This window comes from Mesoplodon densirostris, chromosome 9 (assembly GCF_025265405.1).
Source record: "Mesoplodon densirostris isolate mMesDen1 chromosome 9, mMesDen1 primary haplotype, whole genome shotgun sequence".
NCBI classification, from domain to species: domain Eukaryota; kingdom Metazoa; phylum Chordata; class Mammalia; order Artiodactyla; family Ziphiidae; genus Mesoplodon; species Mesoplodon densirostris.
The window spans coordinates 71,170,036-71,188,675 of record NC_082669.1 but is presented as its reverse complement, the minus strand read 5'-3'; the positions used below and the strand labels follow the sequence as shown (position 1 = coordinate 71,188,675).

Below are 18,640 nucleotides of genomic sequence, written 5' to 3'. Positions count from 1 at the left end.
ACTTGGAGAAAATAGTTGCAAATTATTTTTTTTTTCCTATTTATACAAAATTTATTATACTTTGTTCAGAATTACCAGTCACCACGAGGTCAACAACATAAGCACAAAATAGAGGAAAAAGGGGCCAAATTATAACAAGGCCCTAATGACAATCGTACATAAAGAACTGCTATAAATTAATAAGAAAGATACTAAAAACCCATTTGAAAAATGAGTGAAAGACTCAAATGGGCAATTGAGAAAAAAAAAAATTCCCATTTTCCCTTTTCTGCTACACTAATGTTCCACAGATCTCCTTTCTGCTCTTTGACCATGACAAGTAGTTTCCTGCCTCTGCAATTTTGCAGTGGTTGTACCCTAAGTCCGTAATTGTGCCTCCTGCTTTCCTCAGCCTGGCTTGGCGTGACTCTCTCCTTTAATCCTTGCTTAAATGCCACCTCCTTCAAGAAGGCTTTCCTGACCATCTTTTCTGAGTAGATCCCTTGTCTCCTTCCTTGTTATTCTCCGCCATCACACCTTTTTTCTTTCTCTCGGCATTTGTCACCACGTGTGCTTACATACTGATGTGTTGCCTGTATCTCCTGAAGGGGGATGGGGTCATCTCTGTTCAGTTCAATGGTTTATATGCAGTGCCTGGCACATAGGAAAGAATAGTAGTTGAGTGAGTAAAGACTTATGCATGACTTACAGATACATGAAAAAGTGCTCCATCCCATGGTAAAGATAAAAGTGAAAGCCTTTTTACTTATCAAGTTTGTAAAAATTAATAATACCCAGTGCTTGCAAGCGTGGGAGGAAGTGGGTGGTAGGGCAGTTAGGCAATACAAGCAAAACATACAGTGGGCCTGTCCTTTAACTGCAGTTTCACCAGTGCAAACGTGTCCCCTAGAAGTGCTCACAGAAATGCAGAGGTAATGGTACAGAGATACCCACTGTGGTGGTGTATGTAATGTGGAAAATGAGAACAACCAAAATATCCACTAGTGCGGGATTGATTTACTTATGACCCAGTCATAAAGTGGAATTTCTTTATAGAAATATTTCATTGTACATCCTTGAATTAAAAAATTACAAGACATATAAATGATGATTACACTTTTGTTTAAAATATAAAGATTTTGTATGTGTCTTTGTACATAGGAGGGATATGGAAGGATAAAACTTGTAACTGTTAGGAGCATGGGATTAGAGGATGGAGCAAAGGAAGTTTTAATTCTAATTTCATTCTTTTGTGGGATTTTTGGGGGAGTAGAGATTATTGAATTTGTGTGTCTATATATTTTCTTTTATAACACACAGCCTTATCTATTGTTCTTTCACCTCCAACCAGTGATAAATTATTGCATGCACTCTCGAGACAATCCTTGTTGTCGTTTAGAAACAATTTACTGTAACTGTGCCCTTACTTCTACCTGATGCCTTTGAGGGCCGGGGAAAAGAAAAAAGCTTCTGGTATGTAAATGCCAAAATTTCTCTTCAGTTGAGATGAAGTTTTTTTTAAGACCTCAGAAAGGGGCTACCGTTATAACTATAGTATGCACCTCTGGAAGAGAAGGGTGGAACTTTTCACAGAAACAAAACAGTCCTTTCAATAATAACTCAACTATAGGAGTAAGTATAGAAAAGCACTGAGCTTCACGGGGCTCTCAATTCAGGTAGGATCAGAGCTTTTTGGAAAGGAGAATGGCACATCGACATTTCATTTTGCATAAGTACCAAAGTCATATGCCAATGTAAAACGGGGAGAGGTAGGACATACATTTTAATTCTCAAGGTGTGAGTATCAGTATCTCCTTTATTCAGGGAGCTAGGGCATAAAGTAGGATAGAGACAGCATGGTGAAGTAGAAAATATATTGACTCTGAAACCAGTCAATATATAGACCTGGCTTCACCTCTTACTACCTCTGTAACCTGTTTTCCTTAGCTGTCAGTTAGGATAATAAATAGTTGTAAGATCAGAGTTAATGGAATGTAATGATCATATTAACATTTTAGGTGCTTGGTAAATGGTAACTGATAATTTTTACTTGGCATGAAAGAAGAATAAAGGAGGATCCATTTCACTTCCTTCATTTGCCCAGTAATTTTACTGTTTGCTAACACATCAATATATTTGAAAGCAAGTCCTCAAATCAGCTTGTGTGCTACCTAGATTGTATGCTGCCTATTCAATTAACCTACCTTAGGGTAGGTAGGTCCCCTACCTACTTAGGGGTTAATTGAATCATTTGCTCATTCATTCAAAAAAAAAAGATTGAACTCTATGTGCTAGGCATTGTTTTCTAGGTCTTGGAACTATATCAGTGTTTAGGACAGAGAAGGTATGTGTTATCAAGTGGCACATTTGTGTCTCTGATCCAGACTTCTCCCTTGAGCTTCAGATTTATACATACGATTCCCTGTTTGTCATTTCTACTTGGGTGTGTAATGAGAATCTCAAATTTTGTGAACACAATACCGAGCCTCAGAATGTGCTTCCCTGTCAGTACCCTTCTCCTGGATCTCCCTCATCTCATTCTCCTCCTCGCTCTCTCTTCTCCCTAATCATGCCATCTTTGTTAGCCTATCAGGGAGCCTGCTACCATGAGGCTTTGCCATGTGTTCTCTCTGCCTGAAGTGCTCTTCTTCCCGGAGGGATCCTCAGGCTCAAACTCTCAGCTCCTTCAGGCTATGCTCAGATGTCACTCAGTTGGTGACCACACTGATAATATATGCCATCCCAGTCACCCAGCACTCCCTGCATCTTTTACCCTGTTTCCTTTTTCCCCCACAGTATTTATCGCCATGTGATGTATGTTTATTTGCTTTTTGTTTGTCTCCTTCAACTTAAATGTAAACTCTGTGAGGGCACGGATTTTTTTCCATCTTGTTTACTGCTCAGGGCTCGATGAAATTGAGTGGATGGATGGATTTGTACCTGGTCCTCCTGAAGGGTTCATTTTAGTTAGGAGAGACATATGATAATCAAATAAACCAATAAGTGAAAACTGTGTTTTCTGTGAGAAGATAAAACAGGGAAATGGAGTGGGAGTGATCAAGGTAAGGGGCACTGAATATGGGAGTCAAAAGCGGCTCTCTGATGTTTTAAGGCATAAAATTAGTCTAGTATGACTGGAGCACAGTGATCAAGAGGGAACCTGGTAGAAGATGAGTTTCCAGGATGGGAGGTGGGGAACCAGATTAGGAGGACTGTGTGTAGCATGGTAAGGATTTGAGAGTTTACTTTAATTACAGAAAACCCCATAGCTGATTGGTAAACTTTAAGTAAGGGAGTGGCATGTCTGGATTCCCATTTTCAAAAGGTTGCTCTCACTGCTGTGATGAGACTCAACACGGGGTCGGGGTGTGGGGAAGGGGACCGAAGTGAGATGTGGGGAGGATATATGGGCCTATAAAGATGCATCCTTTCTTAGGAAATTAAAACTGTCAAGCAAAGGTAAAGCTGGCATTATGTGGCTATTTTTATATTCCAGAGCTGCTGCTGAAAAAAAATCTTGTGTGTGGCTTCTTAAATTGTCTCTGAAGCAGCTAGAATTTACAGCGGAGCTGAGGGACTGCTGGGGACAGGAAGTAGGGGTATGGGACTGTGAGGGCTGCAGAATTTCTCTTCACTCCCTGCTTTGCCAGATTATATTACCAATGAGGCATCTGATACACACAGCCAGCGAGCCTTGTTGGCCTAATAAATATCCGTATAGTCAGGTATGTGGGATATGCAAAATAAACTGTTTTAAAAGACTGTAGCACCAGTTTGGGTTTATAACTTTCAGTTATCTTGATTTACATGTATGTGTCCTGAGGGAGTATTACAGAAGTTGTAAAACTCATATTTGTAAGATAAAAATGCGCATGATTGAAGTAAGTTTTTCAGTAGTGATTCAATGATAGTATTTCTTTTTCCATTTCAGAAAACACCAATTTGATCATGGAGAGGTAAAGACTTAATATTACCAAAATTTGTCTTGTTTTAATGTTTGTATATATTCGGGTTTTTCTTTCTAGTTCCATTTTCTAACTTTATTGGTAAGTCACTAATCATCTTCAAAATAGGCCTGTATGTGTTTTTATGAGAATACGACAAGCATGACCATTCATTTGTTAGAGCAATTAGGTAGGAAACTCATTTGGTCGGCTCTGATCATCCTCAAGGTAATAGCAGTTCATTGCTGGAGACCATTTAGACACGTATGCAGAGTGTCTTTCGCATGATTAGGGATCACTTTTCTCTCTGCTCACCTTGCCCTGAGGCCTCAGAGATGTGACTGGTTGCTGTTCTCATCTCCTGGTGATTCAGCCTGGTTTTTTTTTTAATTGAGGTATAATTGACATATTATATTATATTAGTTTCAGATGTACAACATAATGACTAGAATTTGTATATATTGTGGAATGATCACCATGATAAGTCTAGTTAACATCCGTTACCATACATAGTTACTCAAATTTTTTTTCTTTTTTTTCTTGTGAAGAGGACTTTTTAAGATCTACTCTCTCAGCATGGTGACTATAATTCATGATACTGTATTTCATATTTCCATCTGGTTCAGAAATGTGGGCTTTATTAACCCTAGGCTTGATTCTGAGTAGAATTATAGGACCACTTCCCTTAGGGACTTTATAATTTTAGCCCTCTAATAAAAGGGACAAGTTTGAAAGTGAATTTTAAGACTTTCAGAAATCAAAATATTATATTAAATATTATTAAATATTATTTCAGAAATCAAAATATTGTTACTAAGAAGAAGTACCCTTTTCTATATATTCACCAATTTAACAATATATTCTTAAACTTCACAAATAGTAGGAGTAAAAATACTTTCTCTTTCTTTCAGCTGGTTTATCATGCATTGCAACTGTTAGCATATACAGTTCTTGGTGTTTTAATTATGAGACTAAAACTCTTTTTGACGCCACACATGTGCGTTATGGCTTCCTTGATCTGCTCAAGACAGGTGAGATGATTGTTATGTTGGCATTATAGCTGCTGTGATAATTTTACCCCAGCCTTTGTTATTGAGTGGCCCTAAAATAATATTAAATTACCCAAAGTTCTTTAAATTGTTTATAATTAAAGTTCTTCATGGTTTTGTACTAACCTTTCCTAAGGGGTAAGGGCCAAAGCAGATCCCTTATCCTTTTAACTTCTAAAATAGTCCTTGGTATACAACAAACACTCATTCAGTGCAGGCTGAATTCATGAATGATAACTACAGATGTTGATAGAAAGCAATGATCGCACAGGGGCCCACACTCAGGACTCTGCACCTAGACTGATGCTCTGCTGTTGCTGTTTTGAACTTCTTAAAAAATGTCAGACAAGGAACCCACATTTTTTTTGTCTTTTGGCTGCACCACGTGGCATGTGGGATCTTAGTTCTTGACCAAGGATTGAACCCGTGCCCCCTGCAGTGGAAGCATGGAGTCTTAACCACTGGACTACCAGAAAAGTCCCAAGGAACCCACGTTTTTATTTTGCACCGAGTCTGGCAAATTATGTAGGTAGGCCTGGCCTTACCCGAATCTGGAAGTAGAGCAAGTTGACGGAAGAGTTTCTTAAATCACGTCCCGCCTATATTAGGCTAATGGTAGAATTGTTTTGATCCCTCAGGTTATTGTTTCTGGAACTTTTCCTTAGAAGTATTAGTCCTGTATCTGGGATTCTAGCAGAGACTGTATTCTTCTCTGGGAAGTTGGATGCAGGCTGGTTTGTACTAACAGTTGTCAATGTATTCTTAATTTGGTTTCAGCTATTTGGATGGCTCTTTTGCAAAGTACATCCTGGTGCTGTTGTTTTTGCTGTGTTAGCAGCCATGTCAATACAAGGTTCAGCAAATCTGCAAACCCAGTGGAATATTGTAGGGGAGTTCAGCAATTTGCCGCAAGAAGAACTTATAGAGTGGATTAAATATAGCACTAAACCAGGTAAAAAAAAGGTCATATTATTTAGCTGTGGTTTTCCCTACAGTTTTATGTATAACTGCACAGTCCTCAACCCAAGTTACTTCCAATGGTTTTACTTCCAGGAAAACTGTGGTTTTCCCTACAGTTTTATGTACAACTGCACAATCCTCAACCCAAGTTACTTTCAATCTTTCTAAGCAATCCTGCTTCTAGATTATCCAGAAAGAGACAGATGTCAGTCTTGCTTATGTAGTTTGCAAAGGAAATGTTACATGTATTTTCTTAGTAATTTATTTCTCTATTTTACATAAATTCTAATTTTTTTCAAAGTATATCCAAAGTTTTGCATGGCATAATTTAAAATAATTTATGTTATGCTTATTTTCCTAATTAATTTTTAATCTTAGCCCTTCACATTCCTTCTTGAAATGAACTCATGGAATGTGATATTTTATTCATGTATAGAAAGAGAGATTTTTGTTGTCATCTGAGTATCAAGTGACTGAATATTAAATCATCTTCCAGAACTCCTAGGTGCTATAAAACTTCCCTAGTCAATTTGTTACTTCTTTCCTAGAAGCAGGAAAAGACATTAAAAACAAACAAAAGAAATGGAAATCCTCAATGATGAGACATATGATGAGGCTTTATCTTCCAAGGAAAATAGTTTATCCAGGCTTGGTTGCTGACCACCATTTTATTAGCTACCTGACTTCATTCCGGTTCTGTCATTGAATCTTTATCATGATTCAGGCCTCAGCTTTTTCACCTGGGAAGTAACTGAGTTGACCAGAAGGAGACGCCTTGTCATGCTCACCAGGTGTCTTCCTAAGACCTTCCTTCCTGCTTTGCAGATGCAGTGTTTGCAGGTGCCATGCCCACAATGGCAAGTGTTAAACTCTCCGCACTTCGGCCCATTGTGAATCATCCACATTATGAAGATGCAGGTTTGAGGTTAGTACACAAATATCACATTGTTGAAAACAAATTTTTCTTACAAATAGTGAGGGAACCAGCAAAATAATGAGAAGTGTTTCAAAAGGATATGGTGGGGCTTCCCTGGTGGCACAGTGGTTGAGAGTCCGCCTGCCGATGCAGGGGACACGGGTTCATGCCCCGGTCTGGAAAGATCCCACATGCCGCGGAGTGGCTGGGCCCGTGAGCCATGGCCGCTGAGCCTGCACGTCCGGAGCCTGTGCTCCGCAACGGGAGAGGCCACAACAGTGAGAGGCCCGCGTACCACAAAAGGAAAAAAAAAAAAAAAGGATATGGTGAACTGGGGTTTATAGAGTTTGGGGACAAAGAATGCTGAAATAAGATGGCTAAGTTCAACACAAACTGTTAAGGCCCCATAGGACAATAAAACTACAGTCTTTGGGGTTATCTTCTCTCCTAGGCAGTAAAAAGAAATCACCCCATGTCTGTTGTATACAGGTTACAGGGCTCCAAACACCCAGGTCCTTATTATTTATCATCACCTTTAAGTTCCCCAGAAGATTCACTAGCCTATAGTTTTTATTAAGGTTTTCTTATAGGCTATTTTTCTTGAATTCTGAGGAGTCAGTTGAGATGGAATCCCATTCAAACAGGGTTTTTTCTGATTTTCACCGATATAGCCTACTAGAATGATCTTGTTTTTGGGGTTTTTTTTACTAATTTTTCATAAGTTAGAGTGTTGTGTTCTCTTTGTAAAGGAAATAGATTTAATTTTCATGCAATTTCTAGGTTGATCAGCTAGTCATTTCCTAAGTGACTGGTGAATCCTTATTAATATTTTGTGTAACAGCAAGACATACCTTTTATAAGTAAAAAGCTTTTTCATTAAAAAATCAATTTTAGCAAACTAATTTCCAGAGCAATTGTGTTGAATAAGCTTTGTTTTTTGTATTTTGTTTTTTTTTTAAATTAGGAATAAAATGGAGAGCCATTTAATGCTAATTGTTTGTTCTCAAAGTTAGGACTGTTATACCTTTAAAGTAGTCCTGTAGTTGTGTCTGTGTAGCTAATACTCTTATTTGTGATAGAGTGATGGAGAATTTAAAACAAAAACAAGCACTCAAACAAACCAAAAGACTAAGTTTGGAAATGAGGAGATTAATTAAACTGAACTTTTTCTCTCAGGACTCTTGTGCTACCTGTGCTTTTCTCGATTGACCTCCCCAATGCCCCTTAGCAGGAACTCCTGTGAAGAATGTTCCCTTGATGTGATTCTTCTGTAGAGTCTTTCTTCTAGTTCCATTCAGTGCTTTTGTCCAAATAGGTTGATTGCATTCTTTTGATCTTGAAAATCTTCTGCCTAATTATTATTTTTTTTTTTTAGAGCCAGAACAAAAATAGTATATTCAATGTATAGTCGAAAAGCAGCTGAAGAAGTGAAGCGAGAATTGATAAAGTTACAGGTGAATTACTACGTTCTGGAAGAGTCCTGGTGTATAAGAAGATCCAAGTGAGTACTCAATACAGTATTTTATATTCAGAAGACATTAAAGTTAATTCAGTCTCGTGGCAAGTGCTTTACTAGTTGTATGTGTGAGATGTATATAATAGCAAAATATAAGCAGAAAAAACTTTTTTGATAATTATTTGGAGTTTTTTCTTTTCTAGTCATTTTAAACATCTATTTATTTTATAATGATTTACATGTGCACATTACCTTAAAGGTATTGGCACTTATTGATAATTTCACAAATTGTTCATCTTTGCCTTTGATGTTTTTTTGAGAAACTTTTATTTAAAGTTGGATGTATTTTCTTTCAAAAGACTTGTGGAGGGCCTCCCTGGTGGCGCAAGTGGTTGAGAGTCCGCCTGCCGATGCAGGGGATACGGGTTCGTGCCCCGGTCTGGGAGGATCCCATATGCCGCGGAGCGGCTGGGCCCGTGAGCCATGGCCGCTGAGCCTGCGCGTCCGGAGCCTGCGCGTCCGGAGCCTGTGCTCCGCAACGGGGGAGGCCACAACATTGAGAGGCCCGCATACCGCAAAAAAAAAAAAAAAAAAAAAAGACTTGTGGAGTCTGAAACCAAATAATGGAGAGTCTCATTATAAAGAAGTCAGGCAGCTTTGTCCATACGACATCTCTGCACCATACCATATCCTGTGATAGATGGGACCCCCCCCCACCGCCAGCATCAACTCAGAGTGAACTTCTTTCTTTCTGTTTTGCATCTTATTTGAGTGGGAAAATAATTAACCTTATGGTGACCCGTATTCTCTTGGCTTTATAGTTTTAAAAAGTATCTATTTCCACAGAGAAGTTCACTAAGCAGAGTAGAGCAATAAGAGTAAGATTTTAAAAGCAAATGTGAATTCTAAAGTTGACTATTTAGAAATGTTACACTTGGGTGACTAGACAGCAGATGATAGCTTGCTATTAAAATATCAGAGCATTCACCCCATGAGGAATACAGAAGGGAATAGTTTTATCAGAAATCAAGGATATTTTATGGAATACTGTTATTTTTAAAATTCTCACTACTCTTTAAGTAAACAGAAGTCTCCAGGAGATTGCTGTATCTGTGGCTTAATCATACTCATTTACCATGTATTTCAACAACACACAAGGGTGTTAAGATGAAATGATTAAATATTGACTTAGGAGTAAAAATAGTTCTGTGACACAGTACCTATCAAGCATTGCCCACAAGGAAACTCAAATAAATTTTTATTGTTGAATGATTTTCCATTGAATATGTCACAGATGATTTGAATTTAATCAAGATCTACAGAAAACGTTATTGAGTCATAATTTAGAAAACGCTTTAAGTCTTTATGAACGTAAGAATATATGTGAAACTTATATACATAACCTTTAACTTTGTTATATAAATTTAGGACAAAAAGTCATAAGCATCTCTCATAACAATTTGATGAAGACACTGTAATAAATGAATGGTGGGCTGACATTTGCAGTCAGAAGGACTCAGTTTTTTGGCAGAGATTTCCACCAGTACTGGGATCTTCTTTACTGACTTAGGGTTTACTCTCCAACTCTCCAGTTCAGTGATGCCAGCCTGAAACACCTGTAGGTTACTGGAACATAAAAATTATTTCATGACCTTTTTTCCCCAAGCTAATGATGAATCTTGATTCAAGGTTCTTCATTTTTTCCTAGACTCCTGCATAGTGTTTTGAATATGTGGAAATTGCAGAGGCTAAGGTGCTTCATTCTGAAAAGAAAAAAGGGACTTCCCTGGTGGCGCAGTGGTTAAGAATCCGCCTGCCAGTGCAGGGGACATGGGTTCAATCCCTGGTCCGGGAAGATCCACATGCCATGGAGCAACTAAGCCCGTTGATGTTGATGGAGCTAAGATGTTGATGGGGCTCCTTGGGTTTGCATAGTTGTAGTAGTCTCATGTTCTGATGGGCAGAGCACTGGTTTTTGTACACAGGAAAGGATCAAAAGACAAATTCAGGAAGTACGGCAATAAATCTTGCACACTAAACAAAGTCAGCAGTAAATTAACTGGCTTCTGATCATCTCCATTTAGAGCTCACTTACAGGCATTAAGACTGAGAGTCGAGAGGGGTGGTGTGTGCCATCTTCCCCCACCCTGGACCTTGACTTGCCCTTGTTGTATTTGTTGCAGCAGGAGTGGGGAGGGAGGAAGCTGAAGAAGTAGCTTCCTCTCATCTGGTTTCCCTGCACAGTTACTGAAAGAACACTATCTACTACAGGATTATAAGTCTCAGGAAATCTTAGACAGGTGCACTCTGCTTAAAGCTGGAGGCAAAACACAGCTGTGCTTTCTGTCCTGACAGGGAAGCAGGTGGAGGGTTCAGACAGAAGAGGAAAGGGAGGAAGGACTAATACTTAGCACATACCTTTGCAGTAGGAAGAACTGAGTTTCTGGCCAGAGAGCTCTCTACCAGAATCGGGATCTCTTTTATTCCCTTGGCCCTCACTCTCCAATTCTGTCTGTTATGCCAACCTGAGACAGCTGTATGTTACTGGAAAAGAAAGATATGGCAGAACAGGGGGAGCAAATGGGGAATTCAAATAGGAGAAGAGGGATTAATATCTATCTGGAGCTTAAACTGTGCTTGGCACCTTGGTGGGCACTGTATTTATGTGCTCTCACTTACAAAGTGGCTTAATTGTATGCTTGATTATTCCTTAAATACTTGATACCGTGTGTTCAAATACAAGTAGGAAAATATACTCAAATGCAAGTTGTAGATGAGTTTTTAATTAACTCCTTTTTTATTCTCAGTTCTCTGCTCTCTTTCTCATTAATTCCCATAATAGAGTTGACATAAAATTAAAATATGTGAATTCAGAAGAAAATTATTCAGATTTTCACTAATGCCATTTTAAAGATGTAGCTGGCTGACCTGGGGAAACTTCAGAAAACTCAGAAAAGGACTAAAGGATGTTAGAGCTCACAAAGGCAGCTCTTTGCCCTCTTATTTTCCTGAAAGCAATTGAACTCAGTAGCTGGTACTTCATGTATGTTTTACTCTCTACTATCATTGGCCTGCAGTATAATAATGGCTTGGCCTTAGTATGTGTGAGAAAATTAAAACGTAGAAAATCCAAGTTCAGTCATATTTTCGTACATTGATAGAATCTAGTGTTGGCAAGGGTGTGCAAAAAAGTGTGCACTGAACACTTTGCAGGAACACTCACTGGTAATACCTTTTTGGGAGATAATTTGATAGAAACAAAGTGAAAATTGTATAGCCTTTTGACATAGTGATAGTGCTGCTTCTAGAAGTTTAGCTTACAGAAAAATATGGGCATAAAATTGTTTATATCAGTATTGTTTTATAATGGCAAAATGAGAAACAATTAAAATATCCATCCATAAAAGAGTGGTTAAATAATACATAGAAGTACTAGCATCTATGAAAAAGAATAAAGTAGGTCTTTATGAAATGCAACAATGACCACTTTTTATTGCTAAGTGAGGAGTCCCAGATTAATCTTGTTTTTGTAAAAGCAACCCAGGAGCACCTGTGAATATAAATATGTCTGTGCCTATGTTTTTGTGTGCTTGTATGTCTGAACGTGAATAAAAAAGGTCTGGCAGAATGTATGCTGGATTGTTTATAGAAGCCACCTCTGAGAAACGGTGTTGGAGGTGACAGTGACTTTCACTTATTTATTTTGATAGATTTATATTTTGACACTTTTTGGGTGATGGTTACCTTTAAATTAAAAATGTTATTGAAAAGGAGAAAGCATGTGCATTCCTGTCTAGTGCTTGCCTCGTGGTGGGGAGCAGGGGAGTGGGACTGCCATTGGAAATAAAAGGGACTTGTTGGAAATGTTTTTTTCTCTTATAAAGAAAAGTGAAACAACTATGACAAAACATAAGCTGTTGCAAATCTCTATAATTTGTCCTTGATTTTTCTGTTTTTTAATATTTAAAAAAACATAAACGTGAAATTCCTTTCACCTTTTTTGTTTTTATTGATATTTGGAAGAGTCCAGGCCAGTTGTCTTGAAAGAATGTCCCACATTTGGATTTGTCTAATTTATTCCACATGACTAGATTCAGTTTGACAAAATTTGGCAAGAATGGTACATAGAAAGTTTGTACTTTCCATTATGTCACTTCGGTAGGTACCTGTCACATTGTTCTATTATTGGTGATGCTAAGTTTGATCACTTGATTAAAGAATGTTCCCCGATTCTCTCCATTTTAAGGAGACAAATCTCCTTTATAATCAATAGCCTTTCACCAGGTAGTTCTTGCATCCACTTCTTATAATTCCCTGAATCAGTTATTACATTGGTGATTATAAAATAGTTAGGTAATATAGATTTGAAAGTAATATATCAGTTACTGATTAGGTGATCTTTGATGTTACTATTGTAATTGTTTTGGGGCACCATGTACTGTACCCATATAAGATGGCAAACTTGATGGTTGTGTGTGTCCTGACTGTTCTACCAACCAGCCATTCCCCCCATCTCTCTCCCTCTCCTTGGGCCTCCCTATTCCCTGAGACACAGGCCAATTCATAACCTTTCAGTGGCCTCTAAGTGTTCAAGTGAAAGAGTTGCATGTCTCTCACTTTAAATCAAAAGTTAGAAATGATTAAGTTTAGTAAGGAAGGCATGTCAAAAGCCAAGATTGGCCAAAAGCTAGGTCTCTTGTGCCAAACAGTTAGCCACATTGTGAATGCAAAGGAAAAGTTCTTGAAAGAAATTAAAAGTGCTACTCCAATGAATACCTGAACGATAAGAAAGTGAAACAGCCTTATTGCTGATATGGAGAAAGTTTTAGTGGTCTGGATGGAAGATCAGACCAGTCACAACATTCCCTTAACCCAAAGCCTAATTCAGAGCAAGGCCCTGACTCTCTTCAGTTCTATGAAGGCTGAGAAGGTAAGGAAGCTGCAGAAAAAAAGTGTGAAACTATAGAGTTTGGTTCATGAGGTGTAAGGAAAGAAGCCGTCTCCATAACATCAAAGCACAAGGTGAAGTGGCAAGTGCTGATGTAGAAGCTGCAGCAAGTTATCCAGAAGATCTAGCCAAGATCATTAATGAAGGTGGCTACCCTAAACAACAGATTTTCAATGATGAAATAGCCTTCTATTGGAAGAAGATGCCATCTAGAACTTTCATAGCTAGAGAGGACAAGTCAATGCCTGGCTTCAAAGCTTCAAAGAACAGGCTCTCTTATTAGAGGATAAAGCAGCTGATGACTTGAAGTTGAAGCCAGTGCTCCATTTATCATTCTGAAAATCCTAGAGCCCTTATGAATTATGCTAAATCTGTTTTGCCTGTGCTCTATAAATGCAACAACAGAGCCTGGATGACAGCACAACTGTTTATTTACAACATGGTTTACTGATTTTGTTAAGCCTGCTGTTGAGATCTACTGCTCGGAAAAAAAAGATTCATTTCAAAATATGACTGCTCATTGACAATGCACCTGGTCACCCAAGAGCTCTGATGGATGTACAACAAGATTAATGTTGTTTTCATGCCTGCTAATGCAACATCCATTCTGCAGCCCATGGATCAAGAGTGATTTCCATTTCCAAGTCTTATAATTTAAGAAATATGCTTTATAAGACTATAGCTGCCATAGCTAGTGATTCCTCTGATGGATCTGGGCAAAGTCAATTGAAAACCTTTTTGGAAAGGATCCACCATTCTAGATACCATTAAGAACCTTTGTGATTCATGGGAAGAGCTCAAAGTCTCAACATTAGCAGGAGCTTGGAAGAAGCTGATTCCAGCCCTCAGGATGACTTTGAGGGGTTCAAGACTTCAGTGGAGGAAGTAACTGCAGATGTGGTAGAAATAGCAAGACAACTAGAAGTAGAAGTGGAGCCTGAAGATGTGACTGAATTGCTGCAATCTCGTGATAAAACTAATGGATGAGGAGTTACTTCTTATGCATAAGCAAAGAAAGTAAGTTTTTGAGATGGAATCTACTCCTGGTGAATATTGTTAAAATGACAACAAAGGACTTAGAATATTATATAAACTCAGTTGATAAAGCAGCAGCAGGGTTTGAGAGTACTGATTCCAATTTTGAAGGAAATTCTACTGTGGGTAAAATGCTGTCAAACAGCATTGCATGCTATAGAGAAATCATTCATGAAAGGAAAAGTCCATGAAGGGGGCAAACTTCATTATTGTCTTATTTTAAGAAATTGCCACGGCCACCCCCGCTGTCTGCAACCATCACCCTGATCAATCAGTAGCCATCAACATCAAAGCAAGGCCCCCCGCCAGCAGAAAGATTCTGAAGCCTTATCACTGAAGGCTCAGTGATGGTTAACGTTATTTTAGCAATAAAGAATTTTTAAATTAAGGTATGTAATTCTACTGCACATTTAATAGACTTCAATATAAACATAAATTTTATATGCACTTGGAAACTAAAAAATTCATGTAACTCACTTTTATTGCAATGTTTGCTTTATTGTGGTGGCCTGGAACCAAACCTGCGAACCAAACCTCTCTCGGAGGTACGCCTGTATAATGTTCTGTGTCAGTATATTACCTCTGACTATGTGCTTGATACAGTCTCTCCCTTAATCCCTTATGTCATGGGTACTTCCTGTTTTACAAATGTGGAGGGAGACTGAGTGAACTACCCAACACCAAATTCTTGGTAAGTAGCTGAGGCAGAATTCAACTGAGATTTCTTACCCTACCACCTGAATTCATGTATATTACATGTCTTTTCTTTCTTTATAGTTACCTTCACTGTGTTCACCTTGTTCTCAAGAGGATTTATGGTAGCTTACATAAATATAAATAACTATGATATGATTTTTTTAAAAAAACTAAGTAGAAAAAAATGACATGAGAGCAGGAACATAAAAAGTGTGTTCCTTTATCTGCCATTATATAATGTACATTGATTTTTAATCTGCACATTAATTTTTCTAGGCCTGGTTGCAGTATGCCTGAAATCTGGGATGTAGAAGATCCTGCTAACGCTGGGAAACCTCCCTTATGTAACCTCTTAGTAAAGGAATCCAAGCCTCACTTCACCACTGTATTCCAGAATAGTGTTTACAAAGTCTTAGAAGTTATAGAGGAATGACCGCTGCCTACAGAGAAGTCCACCAGTAATGGTTTTCATGTTTTGCTAATAACTCATCCCTTGTTTTTAATTCAAATCCCCAAAACTTTTATAAGTAACTGTTTTCAAATGAAAAACGTCTTATTTGGTCAATTTGAATGTCCTTCTGATTGTAAAAATACTTATACGTTTATCAGTTGGTTACTATTTCAATGCACCCCTTAAAATTTGCTATGCAAATGAGTATATGCTTGTACTTGACTTAAATATTTGTCCTAAAGTGAGCAAAGCTACCTGTATAAAAAATATGATGGGTCGTGACAAGGGTGATATGAAAATATAGTCACTTACTAACTGTTTAGGGGCTCATTTTACAGTTCATGGACTATTGATGCCACTTGCTTTTTTCTCTGCATTTTGCTGTTGTCTTTTGAACATTTCAGCGATTATTGTAAGTTCCTCAGTTAAGTCAGCCCCTGTCATCAACTTCAGTAAGAATAGATGGGGCAGACATGGGTATTTGCTATGTAGAACTCTGTTTGTTTCCCTTCTTCACATTCTTTTGTTCTCTGTTGCTCTCGTTAATGAAGCATTTCCTGCCTGTTAGTAATCCAAGCTCTTGGACCTAGTCCTTAAGACCAAATTCCTGTTAACTACCAACCATGTGGCATTAGTGTGTGTGCGTCCGTCTGTCTGTCTCTCTCTTTCTCAATATTCTTTGTCAAATAAGTGCTATTTACACATTTAGTTGCTTATCAAGTACTTATTCTTGGTTTAAAAAATTTAATGTATTTTTAGTATTATTCATTTTTAGTATTGTTCAAATGTTTATATTTTAATAACTTTAAACCACTTAAAAATTTTCATGTATAATTGTAGTCTTAAGAAAACTATTTTGAACAACCACAAATATAATGCATCTAGAAACTAATGTATATTTGAGTAGACATAATTTATAGTGGAACAGTAGACTGTAGTATGTGGTAATTTTTCTTTTACTATTAAGATACAATAAAATATGACTAATTTTTTTGTCAAATAAGTAAATGAATAATGATAAGTGAATGGAGTTTTTATATTTTACTTTTAAAATTGCCTGTCTTTAATAAGACGAAGCCTTAAACCTTATGTTATAATTTTGTTTCCAAAAAGCATCATTTCAGTATGAGGAATGAATATATTCAGCCTTCCTCTTTGTTTATTTTTCTTTCCTGTTTATTTTTATTTGGAAAATTTTCCAACCTGCTTTAAATTCCTAGTATGAATTTTTGTTTATTAGAAGTTAATTTGTGTGAAATGAGATTCTTCAAAATAGTGAATCCTCATAGTTTTGAGAAATGGTTTTAAGATTTAACGTTCTAAGCAAACCATGACTCTGGTGGACTACACGTTTAATTACACAGTGTTCTCTTTATTAACCACAGGCAGATTAACCTCATTGTGGATTGTCCTTGAGACCTGAGTCCTCAGGGATGGTTTCCGGTGCCCACTCCGGGGAGCCAGTGAAGAGCTGTTCTCTTTCTGCCTTCTCACCAGAGCCCAAGGACAAGCCTGGTCTGGGGGAGGCACTAGCTTGCTTAGAGCAGACAGCTGCCGAGACAGCCTGGGCTGAGGATTGTGCAGCCCCCAGCCTGCCCCAGAGCCCGCCTCTCCCAGGGAGCCTCCTTCCAGCGGAGATTGTCAGTGTCTTCAGGTGCCTGCCCCTCTTTCTCACTTACCGGGTGACTTATTTCTTGGTCTTTTGCCAGTCAGAAAACAAGGAAGCACCTGGGGAGTTGTGGATTAGGAGTAGAATTTGAGCAATGATGAAGCAAATGCAGAAAAATGGCAAGTGGGCACTTGAGGTCGAGGAGGATGAGAGACATCATGGGCAGGAAAAGCGGAAGTGTGTGCTCTGCTTTATTTGCCATTGTTTCTCTCATAAATATGTTTTGTACATCCAGCAGTTACAATTTTTTAAAAAAAATTTTACTTTTAAAGTTATTCTCTATTCTTCCCACCTTTCAGTAATTCCTTTCCCAGTAAGTTCACATGTAATTATTTGAAATTCTATATAGGAAAAACATTAAAATACTGTTATAACTGTTTCATATGCTGGGAAAAGATAAAAGTAATCAAATTCGTTTTTTTTTTTTTTCCAGAAGACTCCTTTTGTAACAGTATTTATTGATGTAACTCCACCAGCAAACCATGAGTATATTTTAGGCCAGTCAGTTTAGAACGGAGGCCTTGGGCTACACTGCACACTCAGCCTTGGTCACATCTGGTAGCAGCTGGTGCTGTAGATTATTAATATCTTTTATGGCAGCACAGAGTAGTGGTAGGTTTGATATACATGACAAAATAGTATTAAAGCTCAGTATTTTATGCATTTTTTAGCGTTTAAAAATATTTTGCTTTAGTGTGAGGAAGGTTAAGATGGGCAAGGAAGTGATAAAATAGCTATTGCTATGACATAAAAACAAAGTTGGGGCAGTATTTCTATAAAAAGATAAGCCTCTAAAAGTGCTTAGCAGAAACAGCGTAGTGTTAAAATAGAACAATGATATTAAGGAGAAAATGAAAGGATGTATCAGAAATAAAGTGATAATGCATAGGGGAATTGTATTTTTATGAATTTTATGCCAGTTTACATGTATTATATATGTTAAATAAAAAAGATCATGAAAAATATAGAAAGTGTTTTTTTGATTGTTATTTTCATTTCCTCCTTGGCTGTGGACATGTTCAGCCTCATTCTGTAGTCAGATAACCATGAACTGGTTTGTGACAGATTGCAGTCCTGAATAAATGGGAAGGGTTAAAGATCCATGAAACTACTTAGTCCTCTCCATCGGTGGTGGTATAGGTGTTGAGGTTCCCCATACTCTTCTTATATTTATGGCATTATACACTAACATTACTTTATCATTTCCATGAAGGGACACAATCATTCTTTAAAGCCATATTTTGAGGATAATTCCAGAATTGCTGAAACTTTTTTTTCATACATTAGATCTAAACCACAGTTTGGTCTCATGACATTTCCTAAATTATAGCTCCTTGTATTTGCTTGATATAAGCATCAACTTAGTTTTTGTTTGTTTGTTTTGTTTTTAATCTGCTTGGAGGAAAGACAGTTTAGCTTAATTCATGTCTATATAATTAATTTTTTTACACAGTAACACCTTCATTCTCTGACATGTTTGAGGTCAGTTATTCTCAAATATAGTGTGCATCAGAATCACCTAGAGGGCTTGTTAAAA

General features: G+C 37.7%; 1 protein-coding gene across 3 annotated transcripts in view; it reads left to right on the top strand.

The window, feature by feature from the left end:
- Nucleotides 1-18,050, top strand: part of DPY19L1 (dpy-19 like C-mannosyltransferase 1) — a 100,454-nt gene extending 82,404 nt beyond the window's left edge. The window contains exons 17-23 of one of the 3 annotated variants that reach the window (XM_060107668.1): nucleotides 3,911-3,935; nucleotides 4,835-4,954; nucleotides 5,750-5,924; nucleotides 6,758-6,857; nucleotides 8,224-8,349; nucleotides 15,260-15,441; nucleotides 16,820-18,050. In XM_060107668.1, coding sequence (XP_059963651.1) covers nucleotides 3,911-3,935; nucleotides 4,835-4,954; nucleotides 5,750-5,924; nucleotides 6,758-6,857; nucleotides 8,224-8,349; nucleotides 15,260-15,416 — 703 coding nt within the window. In that variant the 3' untranslated portion in view covers nucleotides 15,417-15,441; nucleotides 16,820-18,050. Of the gene's footprint in view, nucleotides 1-3,910; nucleotides 3,936-4,834; nucleotides 4,955-5,749; nucleotides 5,925-6,757; nucleotides 6,858-8,223; nucleotides 8,350-15,259; nucleotides 16,474-16,819 lie in introns of those variants that run through there. The other 2 variants (XM_060107669.1, XM_060107667.1) reach the window with 2 other exon arrangements.
- Nucleotides 18,051-18,640: the final 590 nt, after the last annotated feature.